We start from the raw sequence: 20,114 nt of genomic DNA on the forward strand, positions 1-20,114 counted from the left end.
TTAGGGAGATGGGCAGAAAACATGTGAAGGACAAACAAGCAGGTTATTTTAAAAAGTGCTGATGTCTGCTTGACCAATATGGTTAAAAAACCCAGAGTCTGTGATAAATGATGAGAACAGGTAACTGTATTTATAATCGTCCACTTTTTCTGGTAGTTGCCCATATCTGACATGAATTCAATGGATATGTAATTATACGAGTGTTTATAATGACAAGGATCCGGCACAATGTCAGAAGCGTCTCACTATGCCACTGACATTCCTTGCTGGATGGGACATCTGTTTGTCAGCATTCTCCCACTTGGATGTGATGTCCCTTTGCTTCTCTCTGGGCAGAATATGTGTGTAAACAGGATTATGCTTTATATTCTGGGAATGAATATTATCTTTTAAAGCAAATTATATACATATATCTCTTGTTGTACCATATTTCTCTCTTGCAATTATTTTCTGCCATGGGTACAAAAGGGATTAGTTCTAGTCAGTTCTGCATTAAGAAACACATCCCAGACCCCTGCTGGATATAATGCTCCTCCAGTATACTGGAGTACACAAAGAGGCGTAGCCGCTGGGCCTCCCAAATCCGTCTGTCTGCCCAGTATACCTCTGATTTGTGCAAAGAGTCCTCAAAGGAAAACCAAACAAGTGGACGACAATCAGCTCCTCATAGAAGATGTTCCATTGTGGATTAAACGTGAAAGTTTGAGTCAAGGGCTCTAACGCACCAATCCAAATCTTTCTGCCACTTCTGTAATAATCCCCAAAGGAAGAACAATCCTGCTCATTCAATTTATTAACAATGTTTCAATTAATGACATTGCCAACAAACAAGCCAGCTCTTTTATCTGATCCATGAAAGAAACATTTTGATTTCTCTCACACATAAAGGAAATACATCTGTTTGTTTCTTGTGTGCTGCAAAAAAGGAATCAGTAGTTACAGTATATAACAATGAAAGAGCAACCCAGATGACAAATGAGTAAAGGCCCAATGCTGGTCCATGCTCACCGCTTTTATATGGCCCATATACTGCAGTGGAATAATGGCGTTGAACTCATCCTTATCTGGCTCCCAGAACACAGCCTCAAATCAACCTTTATGAAACCATATCTCAGGTATGCTGCGGGCCACAGCTCAGCCACAACTGAGCCTTCTTTAGACAATGTGTGAAGCACAACTGGTCCAATGCATAGCTATAGCTCAACCATAATAAGACCATATATGAAGCAGGATTTGGGCTAAAGCACCAACACACCTCACAGACTGCACACAAGTGTCCCCAAGAGAACTGAGGCTGCGTGGTCACAGCAAATATTGATTGAATGTAGTTTTTTTTTGCTTGTTTACTGCTATTTCTAGAAAGGTTATTGATTAATAAACACTATTCCTGCCATTATATTTGGGAGCTTTCTCACTTAACAACATTTAATCAAAAGTGCCTAACAATTCCACACAATTCTGTTAGACATTAATGTTAAAGTTAAAGTGTTCCTGCCAAATAGGCCTGTCACAGATGGCTAGTTATAGCCAGGCCATTGTTGGCCTAAAATGGAAATGACACACACGCTTTACTTAATGGTTATTGCATTTGGACCACACTAGGCCCAGAATACAAATACCACAAAAACCCTCGAATGCTCCTGGTTACTGTTAGGCCTTAATTGGCCCAAAACTGCAATGCCAGACATACTGGACTTGTGTTAACTGCATTTGGGCAGTGTTTGGTCCACAATCTAAATGGCATGTAACTCTTACATATAGTTGCATACAGTCAGGACATTTTTGGCCCTTAATGAATATGTAAAAAATATATCACATGTCCTTATTTGCTTATGGGCTACATTTGGCCAAGTTTTCAAATGGCATTAACACTCCTGTGTCTGGGTCGTAATTGGTCCATAACTGTAATACCAGATGTGTGCTTGGCCCAGAATTTCTATAATGTGAAAATTGTTAATTGCAACTGGTTATATCTAGGCCATGTCAGGGCCACAATACTTTTCCCATCGCCATAACTGAGCCTTAAGTGCCCACAGTCAACCAAATTTGGCTCAAAATAGTCTGCCATCTGGGAACTCCCTTTATCTGAGCCCTGAAACAAATGTGCAGCCATCCATTGATTTACTGAATCCAATGTTTTTATTATGAGGTCTTAGCAGCTTCAGGTGTAAAGTAGGAATCCAGACTGACTGTACAGCCAATCCATCATATGGCACATTCACTCACTGATACTGTATCAATTTAAAAGCACCAGCTAATCTAATACACACATTGAGCTATGAGACAGCAGTAATAACCATTAGGATACTTAAAAGAAGAATCCATTTAACTGACGTCAATGTATATTATGGGTATATTATGTATATTATGGGTTTGGAAAGCCAAAGCCTATCCTGGTAGCAGAAAACAAAAGGAAGGAACTAATCCTGGGTGGTTTGCCATTCTATCATAGGGTTCAAGTCTCTCATGGGAGGCCAGTTAAGAGCTGAAAATCAAACAAACTCGCATGCCTTTGGATTTTGGGAGAAAAATCACCAGGGTACCTGGGGAAAAACTCATAAAGATGTGGGTTAAAGGAAATAACCTGTTCACATTCATATGTAACTTTAAGCAAGCTTGGATGGAAATGACTGGTTGTTGGTGAGATCACTTCTTCCTACCTTATAGAATGTTCAACTCCACTCATACAAGTGATGGTACTCGGCTTTTCCTATCAATCCATGAATCACCTCTATCTTCTGACTGATGCAGAGAATAATGAGCAATACCTACATTGTGCATTCATATTTTCTTTCTTTCTGCTGTAGATTACTGATTTCTTTGGACTAACTGAAGGGCTCAGATCCAAATGGGAAAGTAGTTGGGTACAACATATCACTTTGTTATATTATGTGTCAGGCACAGCTCAAGTCAGGACATTTTTGTAAGTATGCATGTCAGTTCATAAAAGGATTGATGTTCCTTATTTTTGTATATTCAGTAAAGATAGTACCTCTTACATTCTTACTATAAATTAACAATAATCATTATGTGGAAACAACATGTCTGTAAAAGAGAATAATGCACCAATTCCAATCTAAGAATGGAACAATGCTTCACCTGAGTCTTGTAAAGAGTAAAGCCCAGTACCTGTGAACAATACTTGGATTTGGAGACCACCTGCAGCAGCCTCATGATTGGCTGGGATTGAGAGACCAGTGGTGAGACAGCATGGATGACAGCTGTAAAATCCTGGCCTGGACTAAGACCTGGATTTAACAAGAAAGAAAATATCAGCTTCTGAGAAAGATCAACCTGAAAAAGAAAATCAGAAATAATTATGAAGCTAAACTGAAATCTAACAGTTGTGTATTAAAACCATGCCATGACATATAAAAAAATATCATCCAACCAGTTTCTAACCTGCCTATTCAGGGAGGACATTGTGGAATTCAACACACATAGCACATTCCAGGCTATGCAACCCAAAAGATTTAAAAATGGATAGATGAAAGACATTTAAAAATGCAAGTCTAAAAACGGTTGAGGCAATAATAATTTAATCCCAAATGTCTAGATATTCTCATATCTAGTGATGTATAATATGCATGCATGTCTTTTGTGATTTTAAAATAAACATTTATCAGATTTCCTTCAAATATATAAGCACTAGGGGGCTCCGCCCCCTGCTTGCTTCGCTCGCCAACCCCTGGTGTTGGGAATGACAAAGAGCGTGATGTATGAATGAGATATAGAATAGTGTGACGGTGTAGATGATGCAAATAGAAAGCACCCAATAAAGTGTGTGGCAAAGTGTAAAGGTTTATTTGAAAATTTGTTTGTACACGCCGTTTAAGTGTAAAAGGTAATTCCAGCTCAGAACTTGTAAGGTCATTTAAGATGGTTATTGTTGTGATCAGAGTCAAGTTTGTCAGAGCTTAGAAAGAGTTGTGTCTCTCCAGGAAGTAATGGAATGACTTGGGTATTTATGTTTTCCACATTAATATTTTTTGGACATAATATAGTGCGTTGTGTTAAAAGGGGCATTTGGTCTAATGAGATTGCTGTTCCAAATCTCTCTGTAACTAAGTCGTCGCAGATAAAGGCTTGAGGAATTGTAATAATATGTGGGTGAAGTCCATCTGTATTGGTGAGTGTACCATCTCTCAGTTGTAATAAGCAATTGTTATGATCAGGTTCTGGACATCGTATCTTTTTTACTAACTGTATCTTTTGAAAGCAATGCCAATTGTCTGCGTATTTTAAGGTGCACTGAACAATAGCTGAGTGAATGGCATCTGGAAGAATAGCTAATCACTGTCTAAAATCTGCTCCTCATAAAAGTACCTTTCCTCCAAATCGAATATTATTATTCATAAACGTTTGTTCATGCCATTGAACATTCATCAATAAACAACATTTTTTCAAGACGGATGTCACGTGCAGTGCCACCATTAATGTTCATAGTGGATACCGATTTGTAGGATCTAATGTAGTTGATAAAGATTTCACTTTCAGGTACATCGTCAGTTATAAGCTTCTGTAGATATTCAGTATATGAATGTAAAGAAGGCAGTCTAATTTGACCCTTTTGACAACAACGTGTAAATGTATAACTTGTATTGCCAGTTGTTTCTTCAGGGAAGTGAACTAAATGACAATGATTGCAAATGACATTCATTAATCCGAATGAATTTTCCTGGTGTATGTTTTGCTTGTGCCGTTTGAGAGACGCGTTGTTGCATGTGTAGTATTTGGGACGTGTTGTTTTGGAGCTGTAATCGATTTGCCTGTGCTGTGTGAGAAGCCCGTTGTAGCCTTCGCTGCCATTAACGTATGTCTGAGACGGGAGGTGTTTCGTTTTGAATCCGTGCCTGTTGCGATGCAGCACTTTGATTGATAGTTTGCGTCATGTGGATCTAGGATGTAGATTTGTGCATATTAAATGAACTATTGTAGGATCTAATGCAGTTCATAAAGTTTTTACTTTTAGGTACATCGTTAGTTAGAAGCTTTAGTTGAGCTTTGCGTATTTGGAGTCGAGTCATTTTTTCTTTTAGAAATATGGATAAGTAATAAGGAGTATTGCACTCACTGTTAATATGGAGCCTTTTCTGCGGTTGAACGGTTAATAGTGCCTTATTGTAATGAGATCCACCTATGCTGCATAGCCGTCTATTTTGTTGTTTCTTTCGTGTTCGTGTGTTTGTTCCTGTTATCCTTTCCTTTTCGTTTTGTACTGCGTATTTTAAGGTGCACTGAACAATAGCTGAGTGCATGGCATCTGGAAGAATAGCTAATCACTGTCTAAAATCTCCTCCTCATAAAAGTACCTTTCCTTCAAATCGAATATTATTATTCATAAACGTTTGTAGAAGTTTATGAATGGTGTTGAGTAAGTGACTTCATGCCATTGAACATTCATCAATAAACAACATTTTTTCAAGACGGATGTCACGTGCAGTGCCACCGTTAATGTTCATAGTGGATACCGATTTGTAGGATCTAATGTAGTTGATAAAGATTTCACTTTCAGGTACATCGTCAGTTATAAGCCTCTGTAGATATTCAGTATATGAATGTAAAGAAGGCAGTCTAATTTGACCCTTTTGACAACAACGTGTAAATGTATAACTTGTATTGCCAGTTGTTTCTTCAGGGAAGTGAACTGAATGACAATGATTGCAAATGACATTCATTAATCCGAATGAATTTTACTGGTGTATGTTTTTCTTGTGCCGTTTGAGAGGCGCGTTGTTGCATGTGTAGTATTTGGGACGTGTTGTTTTGGAGTTGTAATCGATTTGCCTGTGCTGTGTGAGACGCCCGTTGTAGCCTTCCTTGCCGTTAACGTATGTCTGAGACGGGAGGTGTTTCGTTTTGAATCCGTGCCTGTTGTGATGCAGCACTTTGATTGATAGATTGCGTAATGTGGATCTAGGATGTAGATTTGTGCATATTTGCGTTGTTGATTTGTTTCAGGGTGCACTGTTCCAATGCGATGCAGTATTTGTGCACATATGCGAAAGTAGTATGGGCCATTGCCTTTTGGTGGCCTGATATTTACTCCGGTATATGCAAAAGCAAATGAACCATTGTAGGATCTAATGCAGTTCATAAAGTTTTTACTTTTAGGTACATCGTTAGTTAGAAGCTTTAGTTGAGCTTTGCGTTTTTGGAGTCGAGACATTTTTTCTTTTAGAAATATGGATAAGTAATAAGGAGTATTGCACTCACTGTTAATATGGAGCCTTTTCTGCGGTTGAACGGTTAATAGTGCCTTATTGTAATGAGATCCACCTATGCTGCATAGCCGTCTATTTTGTTGTTTCTTTCGTGTTCGTGTGTTTGTTCCTGTTATCATTTCCTTTTCGTTTTGTACCCGTGACCGTGTATTCATGACTTGTTTCTTTCTCAGCATGCGAAATATGGATAAGTAATAAGGAGGATCGCAGTCACCGTTAATATGTTTCCTTTTCTGCAGTTGAACGGTTAATAGTGCTTTATTGTAAGGAGATCCACCTATGCTGACACCTATGCTGTCTAGTGTGAAGGTGTTGTTCACTTTAGAATATGTGGCTTTGGGTGTCACTTCTTATGGATGTGTGTGTGTGTGTGTTGGGGGGGTGAGGATTGTTGTTGCGCGAGCGTCTTCTTTCTTTTTGTGTTCCTGTGTCTTGTTTGAATCCCCCTCTTTGTGTGTGTCCCGTCCCTTGCTTGTAGGGTCTGTGGGGTGGTTTTGTGTTCTTTTTTTTGTGTTCCATGGGCTTGTTGAATCCCCCTCTTGGTGTGTGTCCCGTCCGGTGCCTGTAGGGGGGGTGGGGTGCCTTGCTGTTGTGCGCGAGCCTCTTTTTTTTTTTTTTTTTTTTGGGTCTAGTTTCGTGTGCAATGTGTTTCGTGCTTTGCTTGCGTTTGAATACTTTTTTATGTGCCGTTTCCTTTTTTCGGTGCCCTTTGCGCCTCATTTCTCAATTTTTCCTGTGCTCACTCCTTTTTTCTGTGGTCTTGTCCGCCTCTCTCGCCCTCTTCTATCCGCCTTTCTCGGCTCCTCAGCCGACCCTCACGGACTCTTTTTGCGCCTGCGCAGTACGTCTTTTTGCAGCTACGGCCCATTGCCGGATGTGCCTGCGTCCATCATCCGGTTTAGCATTCTCGGTTAGTAATATGGATAGGAAAGTCAGCCAAGTATAAATATTTGTATCTTAAATTGTATGAAAGTCAATGCTAAATTAAAACCACCAATGAAATTCATACACCATCTCTCAACTTCTTCACCCATTGGCCGGAAGTAACAGTCCTAGGCCTGCCAGCATATGGGGCTCAACTCATTCACACCACAATATACTGCAAACGAAGTTAGAAGAGGAGTGACTGATAAAAGAAAGAATGACTGATGGAATGATCCAGAGAGCACACACAACATTACATTAAATACTGTAGCACATTTTCATACCTACATGTAGTGCAAAGGGATTTTATAAGTAGTAAAGGAAAAATGAAAGTTATGAAAGAGGTGAAATGAAGGAATCTGTACTTTGTAAGTCTCTAATGGTTAAAAGGTAAAAATCAATATTCAGTTTGATTACATATGCTATGGTCAGATGCCCAGGGAGTAGAGCAAAATAAAATCCTCAGCTGGTGATGATACTGAAGAAAATAAACCTCTAAGTGTTCCGTGATCAAAAGACCACCCAGTGTCATCTGGCCATAAAGTAAAATCCATACACGAGTGGAGATCATATACTTTCAAGCCAACAGATGCAGAACGCAAAGTCTCCAGAGTAATCCATGCATACAGCATAATAATAATAATAATAATAACATTTATTTGTATAGCACATTTTCATACAAAAAAGTAGCTCAAAGTGCTTTACATAATGAAGAACAGTAAATAAAAAAAATATAACAACATAAGAAATTAAAATAAGACAATATTAGTTAACATAAAAAAAAGAGTAAGGTCCGATGGCCAGGGTGGACAGAAAAAACAAACAAAAAAAAAACTCCACAAGGCTGGAGAAAAAAATAAAATCTGCAGGGGTTCCAGGCCACGAGACCACCCAGTCCCCTCTGGGCATTCTACCTAACATAAATGAAATAGTCCTCTTTGTATTTAGGGTTCTCACGGAAAGACTTGATGATGGTGGTCATGCAGACTTCTGGCTTTTAATTCTTTAAATTCTTCACTGTTGGCATGCCACTTCCTTCAGTAACCAATCAGCAGTCAGAATTATCCAAAAAAAATTTTCCTGCCTCTATTTCAAATGCAGCAAAATCTCATGTACAGGGGATCCAGCAAAAAGCTTACTGAATGAAGCAAAATCCGTGCTTGAGAAAAATTAAGACACTTATGGGAAGACGGTCAACAAGAAGTATTCCAGTATATGGAGGGACATGGGAGATTTGTGCACACTGCCCTTCAATCATTTTCAAAAGGACAAGGTATTAGGTGTTAGGTCAAGCAGTTGCAAGAAAAGAAGGACAACAAAAAAAGGATCACGGGATGAAAGAATTGAACATCAAGGCCAATAACACAGTGGATTTGAAACCGAAAATAACATCAAACCAACTACCAAATTCCAAAATGTAAATCTAAATCATCAGCAATACGAGGACTGAACATTTCAATAATTGCTGAGCAAAACAATACCACAAACACCACTACAGATTTTTTGTAAGTTTATTCAAAAACTAGGCTATTCAATTCATGCAGCTATAAAGCTTATAAAGCATCACACACAAAATTTACAGGGACCTGCTCCCTAGAAACCAACCATCATGTCACAGTAACAGAGCCACAAAAAACAAATACAGTCAGGTCCATAAGTATTTGGACAGTGACACAATTTTCATAATTTTGGCTCTATACACCACCACAATGGATTTGAAACAAAGCAATCAAAATGTGATTGAAGTGTAAACTTTCAGCTTTAATTCAATACTCTTGGAATCAACTCCAAATCTTTTATGTGCTAAATAGTTAATGAAATAATGAGGGAACTGCTCCAGCCTGGCTACAGAACAGCTTGCCCATCAAATGTCCAAATACACTTTACCCCCAGAAAATAAGGGGCCATGTATAAAAATGGCTGTCTTTTCTAAACAGCTCATAAAATATTTTGTTAAAACCCTTAAATTAAAACTGAAAGTCTATACTTCAATCACATCTTGATTCCTTTATTTCACGTCTATTGTGGTGGTGTACAGAGCCAAAATTATGACCATGATGTCACTGTCCAAATACTCATGGACCTGACTGTAGACTTGTGGTAAACACTAAACATGACGTTAAACAAAATTAATTTTGTTCCAAACATAATAAACCAACAAAATAAAAATAATGTTGAATTCCAGGTTCAAAACCTTCAAAAAGACAGAGAAGAATGATAAGAAACATATTATAAAGTCAGGAAAAAATTTTAAAAAGTCAGCTCACATCATTATGTAGGAAAAAGATGCTGCTAAGTCTGTGTTTTTTACTTTTAGTTGTTTCCATGTGTTGGTATTTTTGTTGTTTTCCTCCACTCCTTTGTTTGCCCTTTGTCTACATTTTTTTGTGTTATTGGTAATTTTGCCTCTCTTTCCCCATAATTACTTGTTTAGGACTGAGACACCTCTGCTTAAGTCACCTCTTGCCACAGCGTGCGTACTGTCGCATTAGCCAACATCTTAACAAGTGTGTTTCATTTCCTTTTTGTAATTTTTTTGGTCTTTTGGACCATTTTTATTTGAACTCTCTGGTTTCATTGATTTCTCTCTTTTCAAACAAGTTTCAGATTTTTGAAGTCCGTTTATTTTTTAATTTAATTGTGTTTCTTTGAACTTAGTTATTTGGAAATCTTTGGAATTTTCTGTTGTTTTGAGGATTTCCTTTATCTTGATAAATTAAATTAAATATTTTTGTGATTGGTGTTTTTCAATGTTTTTGGCCTTATAAATTGAGGTAATTCATAAAACAAGCCAGATTAATTACTAAGGTACACAAGAGTGACTTAGGCTTGTTGTGAAATAGCAATGAGACCGGGAGATGAAAAACATCAGGAACAGAAGGGCAAAACGACAATTGTGAGTAAGTGAGAAACTTAACGTTAAAACTATACCTAGCACTGGGGCCTACTTTGGAATAAAGTTAATTACACTAAAGATTTCAAGTGCATTATTTATAATATCTACCACGGTACAGTGCATACTGAAACTGCTGCTAAATTTATGGTGTCACTTTCTTCACATCTTTACTATGATGATCCCAATCATGTGACACATCCAAAATATGCTATGTAAACAACAATAAACAAGACAGGATAAAACTAAAAGTTTCTAAGAATGAATCAAAATTAAAAATAAACCCCAGAAACAGAATCTTGAAAGCAAAAAAAAAAAAACAAAATGATCAAAATACGTGTATAACCCATGTCATAATATCACATAAATAAGCAGAATAGTCAGAAATACACTGCAAAAAAATGAAATCTAAGCAAATTAAAGTACTTGATGACATTAAATCTTGTTTTCTTTATTGTAATAATTATTGACTCATCAAAAAAATATATTTACAATTTTTTAGCTTATAAGAAATCTTGTCAAGTAAATTTCGTTTACGCCACTGGCAACTTTTTTTCATAAATAAAAGCAAAACAACTCCCATGTAAGTTGTTTTTGTCTAGTTTTTGCAGCCCGTTTCAAATAAATTTTTGTTCCATGTTATCCATTCTTGAATTTGTAATTAGAATGATCCCAAAACTATACAGAGGAATTAAAGCCAGGCAGTTAATAAAATGGAATCTGTCAAAAAACATTACAGATAAAGCACGTCCAGGGGCAGCAGAAGGGTCACTTGCTGTGCCATATTAATTGTGCCCGCAGACCACACTGACACACGCACTGAAAGGCTGCTGTGCAGAGCCAGAAGGCCCGGCATTCTGAGGTTGCCATTGCTCACCACCTGTTCATTCCTTTTGTTGGCACTGTATTTGTTGGATTCCCGTGGATTCAGAGTTTACTTGGTGTACATTTTTCAGACCCCTCTCTTTGCTACATAATCCCTTGGTCTCTTCTGCTCTGCTGTCCTTCTTGAAGACTTATAGTAATCTTATAATAATCTGACACTTTGCAATTTTGTAAGTTAGGTAGTTCACAAAATATCAATAAAAATAGTCACCTTTCATCTTTTTTTATATAACGTTTACTTAAATTTCTCTTTGGTCATGCTTTAAATTTCTCAAAAAAAAGTTTCTATTATGTGTTGTTCTTGGAAAGTTTTATCATTTTACTTTTTTAATTAATTTTACTTAGTTATGTAATCATAAAGCAGAAATAGACAGGCAGCTGCCTTGACTTCCAACAGTATACAAGAACCATTGTGGTAAAACAGGAACTAAGACTTTGGATAAAGCTTTCGATTTACTGATCCGCCTACACCATCATCCTCCCCTAAAATTCCAAGATCTACTTATTGAATGAAAGAAAGTACACGTGACAAACTTGTGGTTCCTGGATGGGCTGCTCGGCTCCTTGTGTAGGTTGTAGATTATCTCCTAACAGAACTGGAGCCAACTGGGGTAGTTTAGACATTTAGTTTAGATGTCCCCTGGGCACCTCTCATAGAGGGTCTACCAGGATGCACTGATATAATGGGGTCTGCCTTGAGAGTGCTTGGGAATTCCCCAAATACTTGGAAAATATTAGTGTGGCCTGGATTCCACAATCTGTCCGGCTGAAACAATCAATAGTGCATTGAAAATAAAATAAAGCATGGTCGGTAAACTCCTTGCAGCACATTTACACTCTCATTGATGTACAACAATGATTCCATAATTCAAATGAGAATGTAAAAATGTGAAAAAATATTCAGGCATTTAGAGCAATCGATTAATAACCCTAAACATGTACTCTAAATGCAAACAAACCAAGAGTCTGTTATCTTCCAGTAGAGATACGAGAAACAGGCACATTTTGATTTGCATACAGTTTTGGGAAAGTAACCCTAAAATTAGTTTCATATAGGCAGTTTTACATTTGAGGACTACAAAACTCCCAAAAGAGTTTTCTTGAGGCTTTAAATATTATTGTTTGGGGTGGAACACATGGAATGCTGCTCCCTGAAGCCTCGTTCATGCTTTCGTGTTTACCAGTGTTATTTTCTGCATGTATTCTGTACCCCACCAGTAAAATCAGTTAGTATTTTTATACCTGTCATTCACCTCATCGTGGAGAAGAGCAGAATGTTTTATAAAAATATGACATGCTACATATTTTCAAAACAAATATAAACATAAACACACCATTGTGCTCATTACTGTGTTTACTCCACAGGAAAATCTACATGGAAAGCTGACCCCGTTACCTAGTTGAGGATACACACACTTCACAATTTTTTTCTTTCACGAGAGATCTCTATTTAAATACAAATGTCAGACACGCGTATGCAGAATTAATTCATGAAAACATTTCCAGGCACAGACTAAATGCCTTTCTTGACTGAATGAAAACACAATTTATTTTGCAAATGTTTTGCAAGCAAATCACTGATGTTAGCTGCAAATTTCATTTTCTGCAAACTGTTCTGCTCACCACTATCCTCAAACAATCCTGGCCAAGTGTCCTCCTTACACAGTTGGGCTGTCTTGTCCCCGTAATTTCTTACTCAATCTAGAGTTCTCTGGAAATGTTTTGCAATAATTGAAAAGGCAGACACAAAACATCTTAAACACCAGGACCAGCAGATGAGAGAAAATAAAAACTCAGTCTCAAGAACAAAAATATTGTTAATCGAAATGCAAGTGCCTAAACGCTAACTAAATCTGATGTTGAGAAAAGCACACAAAGTTTTACAATAGCTAAACAAAACATAAAGAACTGAACAAAACCTGGACCAAAATGTCTGTGCATCAGCATTTTAAATACAGAAGACATGATGGTGACATGCTACTAACTTCAGACTGTGACATGGAAGCAACAGGGAGGCGTCACTAACACCAAAAAGGCAGAGGCCACTAAAAATACACATATTAACAGTTCTTACAGTGAAAAATGAAAAACATTATACATTATAAACATTATAAGCAAAACAAAACCAAATAAGTTCAAATTACATACAGTACTATGCAAGCCAAACCCCCATAATCATGGCAAAAAGGTGTGCAGAGCAAGACCATACTGAGTTGTGCTTCTTCTTCATAATCAGTCAATTAATCTGTCAATTTTTCTTTCATTTATCTCATCCATTGTTTCAAAGTACTTTACATTAATTATTGAACATAATGTCTGGACACTGTATCTGACCGGTGATGTGAGAAGATAACTTTTCATTTGTAGATTTCAAACTTACAGTAGGTACGCCACATTTAAAACAAGTTTCCACTTAATAAAAACTGCTTACCTTGACTGAGATAGTAGAATGGATAGTCGGCCAGATTTGTGGAGTACTCTGGTAAAATGAAGAGACCCCCTGGCAATGAGTTCCACATTAGTTTATTGCGTGATACATGAGAGAACACTCTGTCCTTGATAATCTGTAGGACAAATGACACACAGATGTTAGAGAAGAACAGTTTAAAATAAGCATATTTATAAGCCTGTGCACTTAAATGAGAATTGTACCAACTATGAATCAATTCTTTTATTTCCTCTTGCTTGGTTCTATGGTCTTTGATGGGCCTTGACCTCCTCTTCAATTTTCTCCATCTCACTCTATCAACCACTTTCCTACCTCTGACTCCCATCTCTTTAAGATCTGGCATCACATAGTTCAAACTCACCCATGGTTTTGCTTTGTTTCCTGGAGTGTAGCCTTTCTTTGAACATTTCTGAGAATTCAGTCCTCTTTCATTTTTTCATTATGGCCCTGCCGCCATATTCTCTGGGAGTTTATAAATCTCACAATACTTTGCCCTTGCATCAACTCATTTAATTCTGTGTTATATTCTATTCCCCAGCTGATGCTTTCCCTCACATTTTTATACATTTTACCTTTCATTCGAAACAGCGTAGCCCATTTTCATCCCCTACTACCAGACAGCATAGATCTAACAAGGGGGTTCCGCCCCCTGCTCGCTTAGCTCGCCTACCCCCGGCGTTTTGAACCCGTGCCCGCCGGGCAGTCGTAGGTTGCTTTTGTATTGGCCTCTCTTTCAACCTCATGTAGCATTTTTATAGACTTAGCTAATGGGTGATTGTTTATGACCTTAGTGACGTTTCTCATTATAAGCTGCGTGCATTGTTTGTTTTCAGGAAGGTTCATTTGTTTGATAGATTGCGTCATCTGGATCTAAGATGTATATTTCTGCAAATTTGCGTTCGTGATTTGTTTCAGGGTGCACTGTTCCAATGCGATGTAATATTTGTCCACATACATGAAAGCAGTATGGGCCATTGACAGCTGGTGGCCTGATATTTACTCTGGTAGATGCAAAAGCAAATGAAGCATTGTAGGATCTAATGCAGTTCATAAAGTTTTTACTTTCAGGTATATCGTTAGTTAGAAGCTTCCGTAGATATTCAGGATATTCACGTAAAGGAGGCAGTCTAATTTGACCCTTTTGACAACAACGTGTAAACTCATTAGTTGTATTGCCAGTTGGTTCATTAATAGTGGACTCATTATAGAATGCGTTGTCAGCCAATTGGCGGAATTGTTTAGTAGGCGTTTGTCGTTACTGTCTTTGACGTTTAACTTTTGCCTGTGCCGTTTGAGAGGCGCGTTGTTGTATGTCCAGTATTTGGGATGTGTTGTTTTGGAGATGTAGCTGCTTTGCTTGTGTTGTGTGAGAAGTGCATTGTAGTCGTCGGCGTTCATTGTTTTTATGGAGCCGGGCCCGTTTTTGTATCCCGGTCAGTCGAGCTCTCTCTTTTTGGAACCGTGCCTGCTTGTTTTCCGGCATTTCAGACGCGCGTTGTAGACGTCTGCGTTCATTGATTTTTTCCCGTCGGTCCCGTTTTTGTATGTCTGTCACTCGAGCTCTTTCCTTTTGAACCCGTGCCTGCTTCGCTTCCGCAGTTTGAGATGCGCGCTGCATGCATCTACGTTCATTGTATCTGTCCATTTGGGCTCGTTTCTGTACCTGTGTTAGTCGATCTTTTCGTTTATGGGTAAGTAATAAGGATGATCGCACTTATTGTTAACTAGCAAAATACCCGCGCTTCGCAGCGCAGAAGTAGTGTGTTAAAGAGGTTATGAAAAAGTAAAGGAAACATTTTAAAAATAACGTAACATGATTGTCAATGTAATTGTGTTGTCATTGTTATGAGTGTTGCTGTCATATATATATACATATACACACACATATACACACATATACAGATATATTATATATACATATACACATATATTTTTTATATATATATTTTTTATATATATATATATATATATATATATATATATATATATATATATATATATATACACATACATACATACATACATACATATACACACATAGATGCACTTACAATAACATAGAAATCAATATAAACAACATTAACATCATTATCATATGAGAATATGAAGTAATATATAAGAAGCACATTTCATATAAATATAAATTATTAAACAGTAAAATCTTCTTCTATAATTTGCTACCGTGGCTTTTCGTTGGTCTGTCCAGGATTTTAAATCACCTGTAGCTTGCAAACCGTTTCACCTATTGACTTGAAATCTGGTACACATATAATACGTCACGTCTGCTATCCGCTTTATGGGTGATGATTGTATTACTCTTTTTATGTTTATTTTATTTTAGAATCAACTCCTATATGCGCACACCAGGGCGGCCGTGGGCAGATGCGTATGGTGTATTCACTCCATGTTATCGTGCATTGCGCTGTCACTGGTATTTTCATAAAAGAATTTGAACAATATATAAGAAGCGTATAAATTATTAAACAGTAAAACATTAACATTTAAGAAGTAAAGTTACATTGAGTACTACTGCAGTGCCTTCGGGTATACCTCATTTTTTGTTTGCCCATTACATGCTTAAATGTATACATTTTTTGGTGTACCTACCCGAGAACACGCGACATATAACCGAGCGTGGGAGAAGCATGGATTTTAAACACGCGTTGAGTTCATCTGCTGGTCTCCCTCGTGGAATAACTGGTAATGTTTGACTAAAATGTACAGCGAGTAAAACGACATTACCTCCTTTTTTTTTTTTACGATCTCTGAGATCTTGCTTTTTTCGGTTCAAGGCTTCATAAGCTCTTTTATGTGCCATGGTGTACTTAATAAGTACTAATTATCCCAAACCATCATCTTTGAATGTTGCAAGACTTTCGCCTTGTATGTAGATCGGGGTAATTACATTCATTGCATTCCTAGTCTGAATCACAATGTGATTGTATGGGTGGTTACCTGGCACTGTAGGGTTGCCACCCGTCCTTTAAAATACGGAATCGTGCCGCGTTTGAGAATGAAATTGCGCGTCCCGTTTTGAATCAATACTGGACGGGATTTATCCCGTATTTTTTTTATCATTTTTTTTTTAAAGCAGCGTCTCATGCAAATCATCCCACACGCATTTTATGAAGATGCCTCCTTTCCTACTTTTGATTGGGTAATACTTGATGTCATCGTTAGTTTGATTGGTCTTTTTAACTGTCCAGTGAGGAGGGCGTGTCTTTTAAGTACAGTCTGCAAAGTGTTGGCACTGAGATGTGGCGTCAGCGCCATAGTTGAAGCCCCTAACGTTGCGGTCAGCAAGTCGGCTAACATCCACCATGTGCCGTCTTTCAGTTGCGAGAAGCAGATCATAGAATGGTTGAAACTGTTGCCCTTAACGTTGCGCCACGGCGTGTGGTTCGTTTATACCTCGTGTCTTCTCATTAAACTTTTATCTCGCGAATATGTTATTGCAATCCGCAGCGGGAGCGTTTCTATAAACTTAATTTAAACTTACGTTTTACACCGTGCTTTGTTTCCCTTATGAACATGCTTGTATGCTTCACTCGCTCCGTTCTCAATTGTTTAATTAATTTTTTGCTCTTCGCTGTTTGCGGCTCTTCCTCCATTTCCCCCTACTTCGTTCTTTTATCTCGCGAATATGTTATTGCAATCCTTAACGGGAGCGTTTCAATAAACTGATTGAAAATAGTTTTGCATTTACCTTTTTAGTAAAAGGCGAGCTTTTAAGCCTGAGAAATCACCCCGTAAATGCACACGTTTAATTGGACATGTGTTAATATGTATGGTTACACAGTATTAAAAGACAGTGAACAACGTCAGTTACCTTTGTTCCCGCGTTTGATAAAAGGTGAGCTTTTAAGCCTGAGAAATCACCCCGTAAATGCACACGTTTAATTGCACATGTGTTAATATGTATGCTTACACAGTATTAAAAGACAGTCAAAAATTAACGTCATTTACCTTCGTTCCCGCGTGTGACTCGTGCTGTAAATGTCTTCCTTGTTTTTAGTTCACGTGATTACGTAGGAGGCGTGATGACGCGATACGTGACTCCGCCTCCTCCATTACAGTGTATGGACAAAAAATATGTTTCAGTTATGACCATTACGCTTTGAATTTCGAAATGAAACCTGCCTAACTTTTGTAAGTAAGCTGTAAGGAATGAGCCTGCCAAATTTCAGCCTTCCAACTACACGGGAAGTTGGAGAATTAGTGATGAGTGAGTCAGTCAGTCAGTGAGTCAGTCAGTCAGTCAGTGAGGGCTTTGCCTTTTATTATTATAGATAGGGAGCGTTTTCTGTGGTTGTACGGTTAATAGTGCATCACTGTAATGAGATTCACCTATGCTGTATAGTTTGTACGTGTTCAGATGACGTATGTTTAATACGGAGCGTTCGTTTCTTCTTATTATTACCCATCAGGTGTTGCGCCTGTGTTATCTGTGGTTGTCCTGTTAATATTGCATCACTGTAATGTGATTCCAATATGTAGTGTAGTCCGGTTTCTTTTTGTTTATGTACGACGTCGGGTGTCCGCGTGCGGTTTTTTAGAAGTGCGTGGATTGTGTTGTGTAGTGTGTACGTTGATTTCAGATGCGCGTTGTAGGCGAATGCTCCTATCGTAGTATCTGCCGTTTTCTGTACCACAATTCCCTTTCCATAATATCTCGGGGTTGATGTGTGACCCTTTGTGGACTCCGTAGTCTGTCCCGTTTTACTCTGGTGCGGGCGGGTGACTCCTCTTTTTCCGTACCATCTTGGGCTTGATTTGTGAACCTTTGTGGACTCCGTAGTATGTCCCGTTTCACTGTGGGGCGGGGATAATGTGAATCAAATATGTTGTTTTGTCCGTATTTGTGGGGTTTCTGTATGATGTCGGGTGTTTGCTTGCGGTTGCTCTTTCGTTTTTGAGCGGTAATCTCGGGCTTGATGGGTGACCCTTTGTGGACTCCGTAGTCTGTCCCATTTCACTCAGGGGCGTGGGTCTGACTCCTCTTTTTTGTGTGCTATGGGTGAGTTGTCTCATTTCTTATTTATGTTAATGTGTGTACTCCGTAGTCTGTCCCGTTTCACTCTGGGGCGTGGGTCTGACTCCTCTTTTTTGTGTGCTATGGGCTTTGTGTGGCGCCTGCGTCTGACTCCTTTTTTTTTTGTGTGCTATGGGCGCGTTGCCTCATTTCTTATTTCTGTTAGTGGAGGGGGGCTTTGTGTGGCGCCTGTGCACCATGTCTCCTGCGATTTCTGTTAGTTGGAGGGGGGCTTTGTGTGGCGCCTGTGCACCATGTCTCCTGCGATTTCTGTTAGTGGAGGGGGGCTTTGTGTGGCGCCTGTGCACTATGTCTTTTGCCTCCACGGGCAGGTCCCTGCGTCCATATCCGGTTTACCATTCTCGTTTAGTAATATGGATCTCTGTGTGACCACCAGACACGCCATTATTTTATATATTTTAAGTTACATATTTTTGTAATGAGTTGATTCTTAAATAGCTTGAAATATCTGAAGTATGCTGTATTACTCTATTGTATCCATTACCTGATACATTTAGTTGGATGTTGTCACTGCATACTAAAGCATTCAGATAAGTAAACCCGGACACACCTCATAACAGGATTCTCAGGCCTTCTGATGGTCTCTGAGGTTGTTTAGACATCTTCATATATTTTGTCTTACCTTTATTATACCTTTACAAGGCTTATTTTATTATTTTTCCCCATTTTGTCATATGCTTGTTTAAGGATGGCAACATTCCTTGAACCTATTAACATATCACCTGCTGACATGCAAATTTATCTATTTTAAATTTGAGCAAATGTGGACGATATAGAAATAACTGCAAGGAATGTGGCCATCATTTGGAGTGAACATATATTATCATAGAGTGGTCTGCCCAAATGGCTACAATGGGATTTGAGTTAAATTTCTGGTCAAAGTAAAACGTTCCACTATATTAATGAGAAAACAGTTTGGAGAAGTACAACTTTCAAAAATATCACTGAAATAAATGCTTTATTTTGGCAAACTCAAAAAGTCCAGTTATCCAGCTTGAATAGATTCCTGGAAGGTGGTGGTATTCTGCAGTTGAGGGTTTAGAGTAAAAGTTCCCAAACTCAGTCCTAGGGGAACCCTGACAATTGCAAGTTTTTATTTCATATTTCATAATCAGTAACTAATTTTCTGGTTTTAAGTGAGGAGTTTCTTCATTTTGTTTGTGTTCCCACTCTTTAGTCAGATAGACTCTCTGTTTACTTCAGAAAGACATTTTGAAGTATTTATGCTTTTGTCTGTGGTAAGGTGGATGTAGTTAGAACATTAGAAAGATTTAGACGAGAACAGGTCATATAGCCCAACAAAGATTGCTAATCCTACTCACTTAATTCCTCCCAAATAACATTAAGTTGAGTTTTACAGATCCCTAAAGTCCTACCGTCTACCACATTACTTGGTAACTTATTCCATGTGTCTATGGCTCTGTTAAGGAGAAAACCTTCCTAATGTTTGTGTAAAATGTACTAGTTTCCAACTGTGTCCTTGCTGAGCTCTCGATCCATTGTACTGTAGTAATTCCTTTCATAATTTTGAACACTTCAGTCAGGTCTCCTCTAAATCTCCTTTTGCTTAAACTGAAAAGGCTCAGCTCTTTTAATCTTTCCTGATAATTCATCCCCTGTTGTCTTACAATCAGCCTAGTCGCTCATCTCTGGTTTTTTTCTAGTGGTTTTATGTCTTTTTTGTAG

At 38.2% G+C, this 20,114-nt stretch overlaps 1 protein-coding gene across 2 annotated transcripts in view; it reads right to left on the minus strand.

Annotated features, from left to right (window-relative positions):
- Positions 1–20,114, minus strand: part of LOC114665310 (exostosin-1c-like) — a 547,907-nt gene that overhangs the window by 32,907 nt on the left and 494,886 nt on the right. For both annotated transcript variants that reach the window (XM_051919090.1, XM_028819793.2), the window contains exons 6-7: positions 13,358–13,490; positions 3,130–3,248 (exon numbers count right to left, since the gene is read on the minus strand). In XM_051919090.1, the coding sequence (XP_051775050.1) occupies positions 3,130–3,248; positions 13,358–13,490 (252 nt within the window). The remainder of the gene's footprint in view (positions 1–3,129; positions 3,249–13,357; positions 13,491–20,114) is intronic.

This window comes from Erpetoichthys calabaricus, chromosome 14 (genome assembly GCF_900747795.2).
Source record: "Erpetoichthys calabaricus chromosome 14, fErpCal1.3, whole genome shotgun sequence".
NCBI classification, from domain to species: domain Eukaryota; kingdom Metazoa; phylum Chordata; class Cladistia; order Polypteriformes; family Polypteridae; genus Erpetoichthys; species Erpetoichthys calabaricus.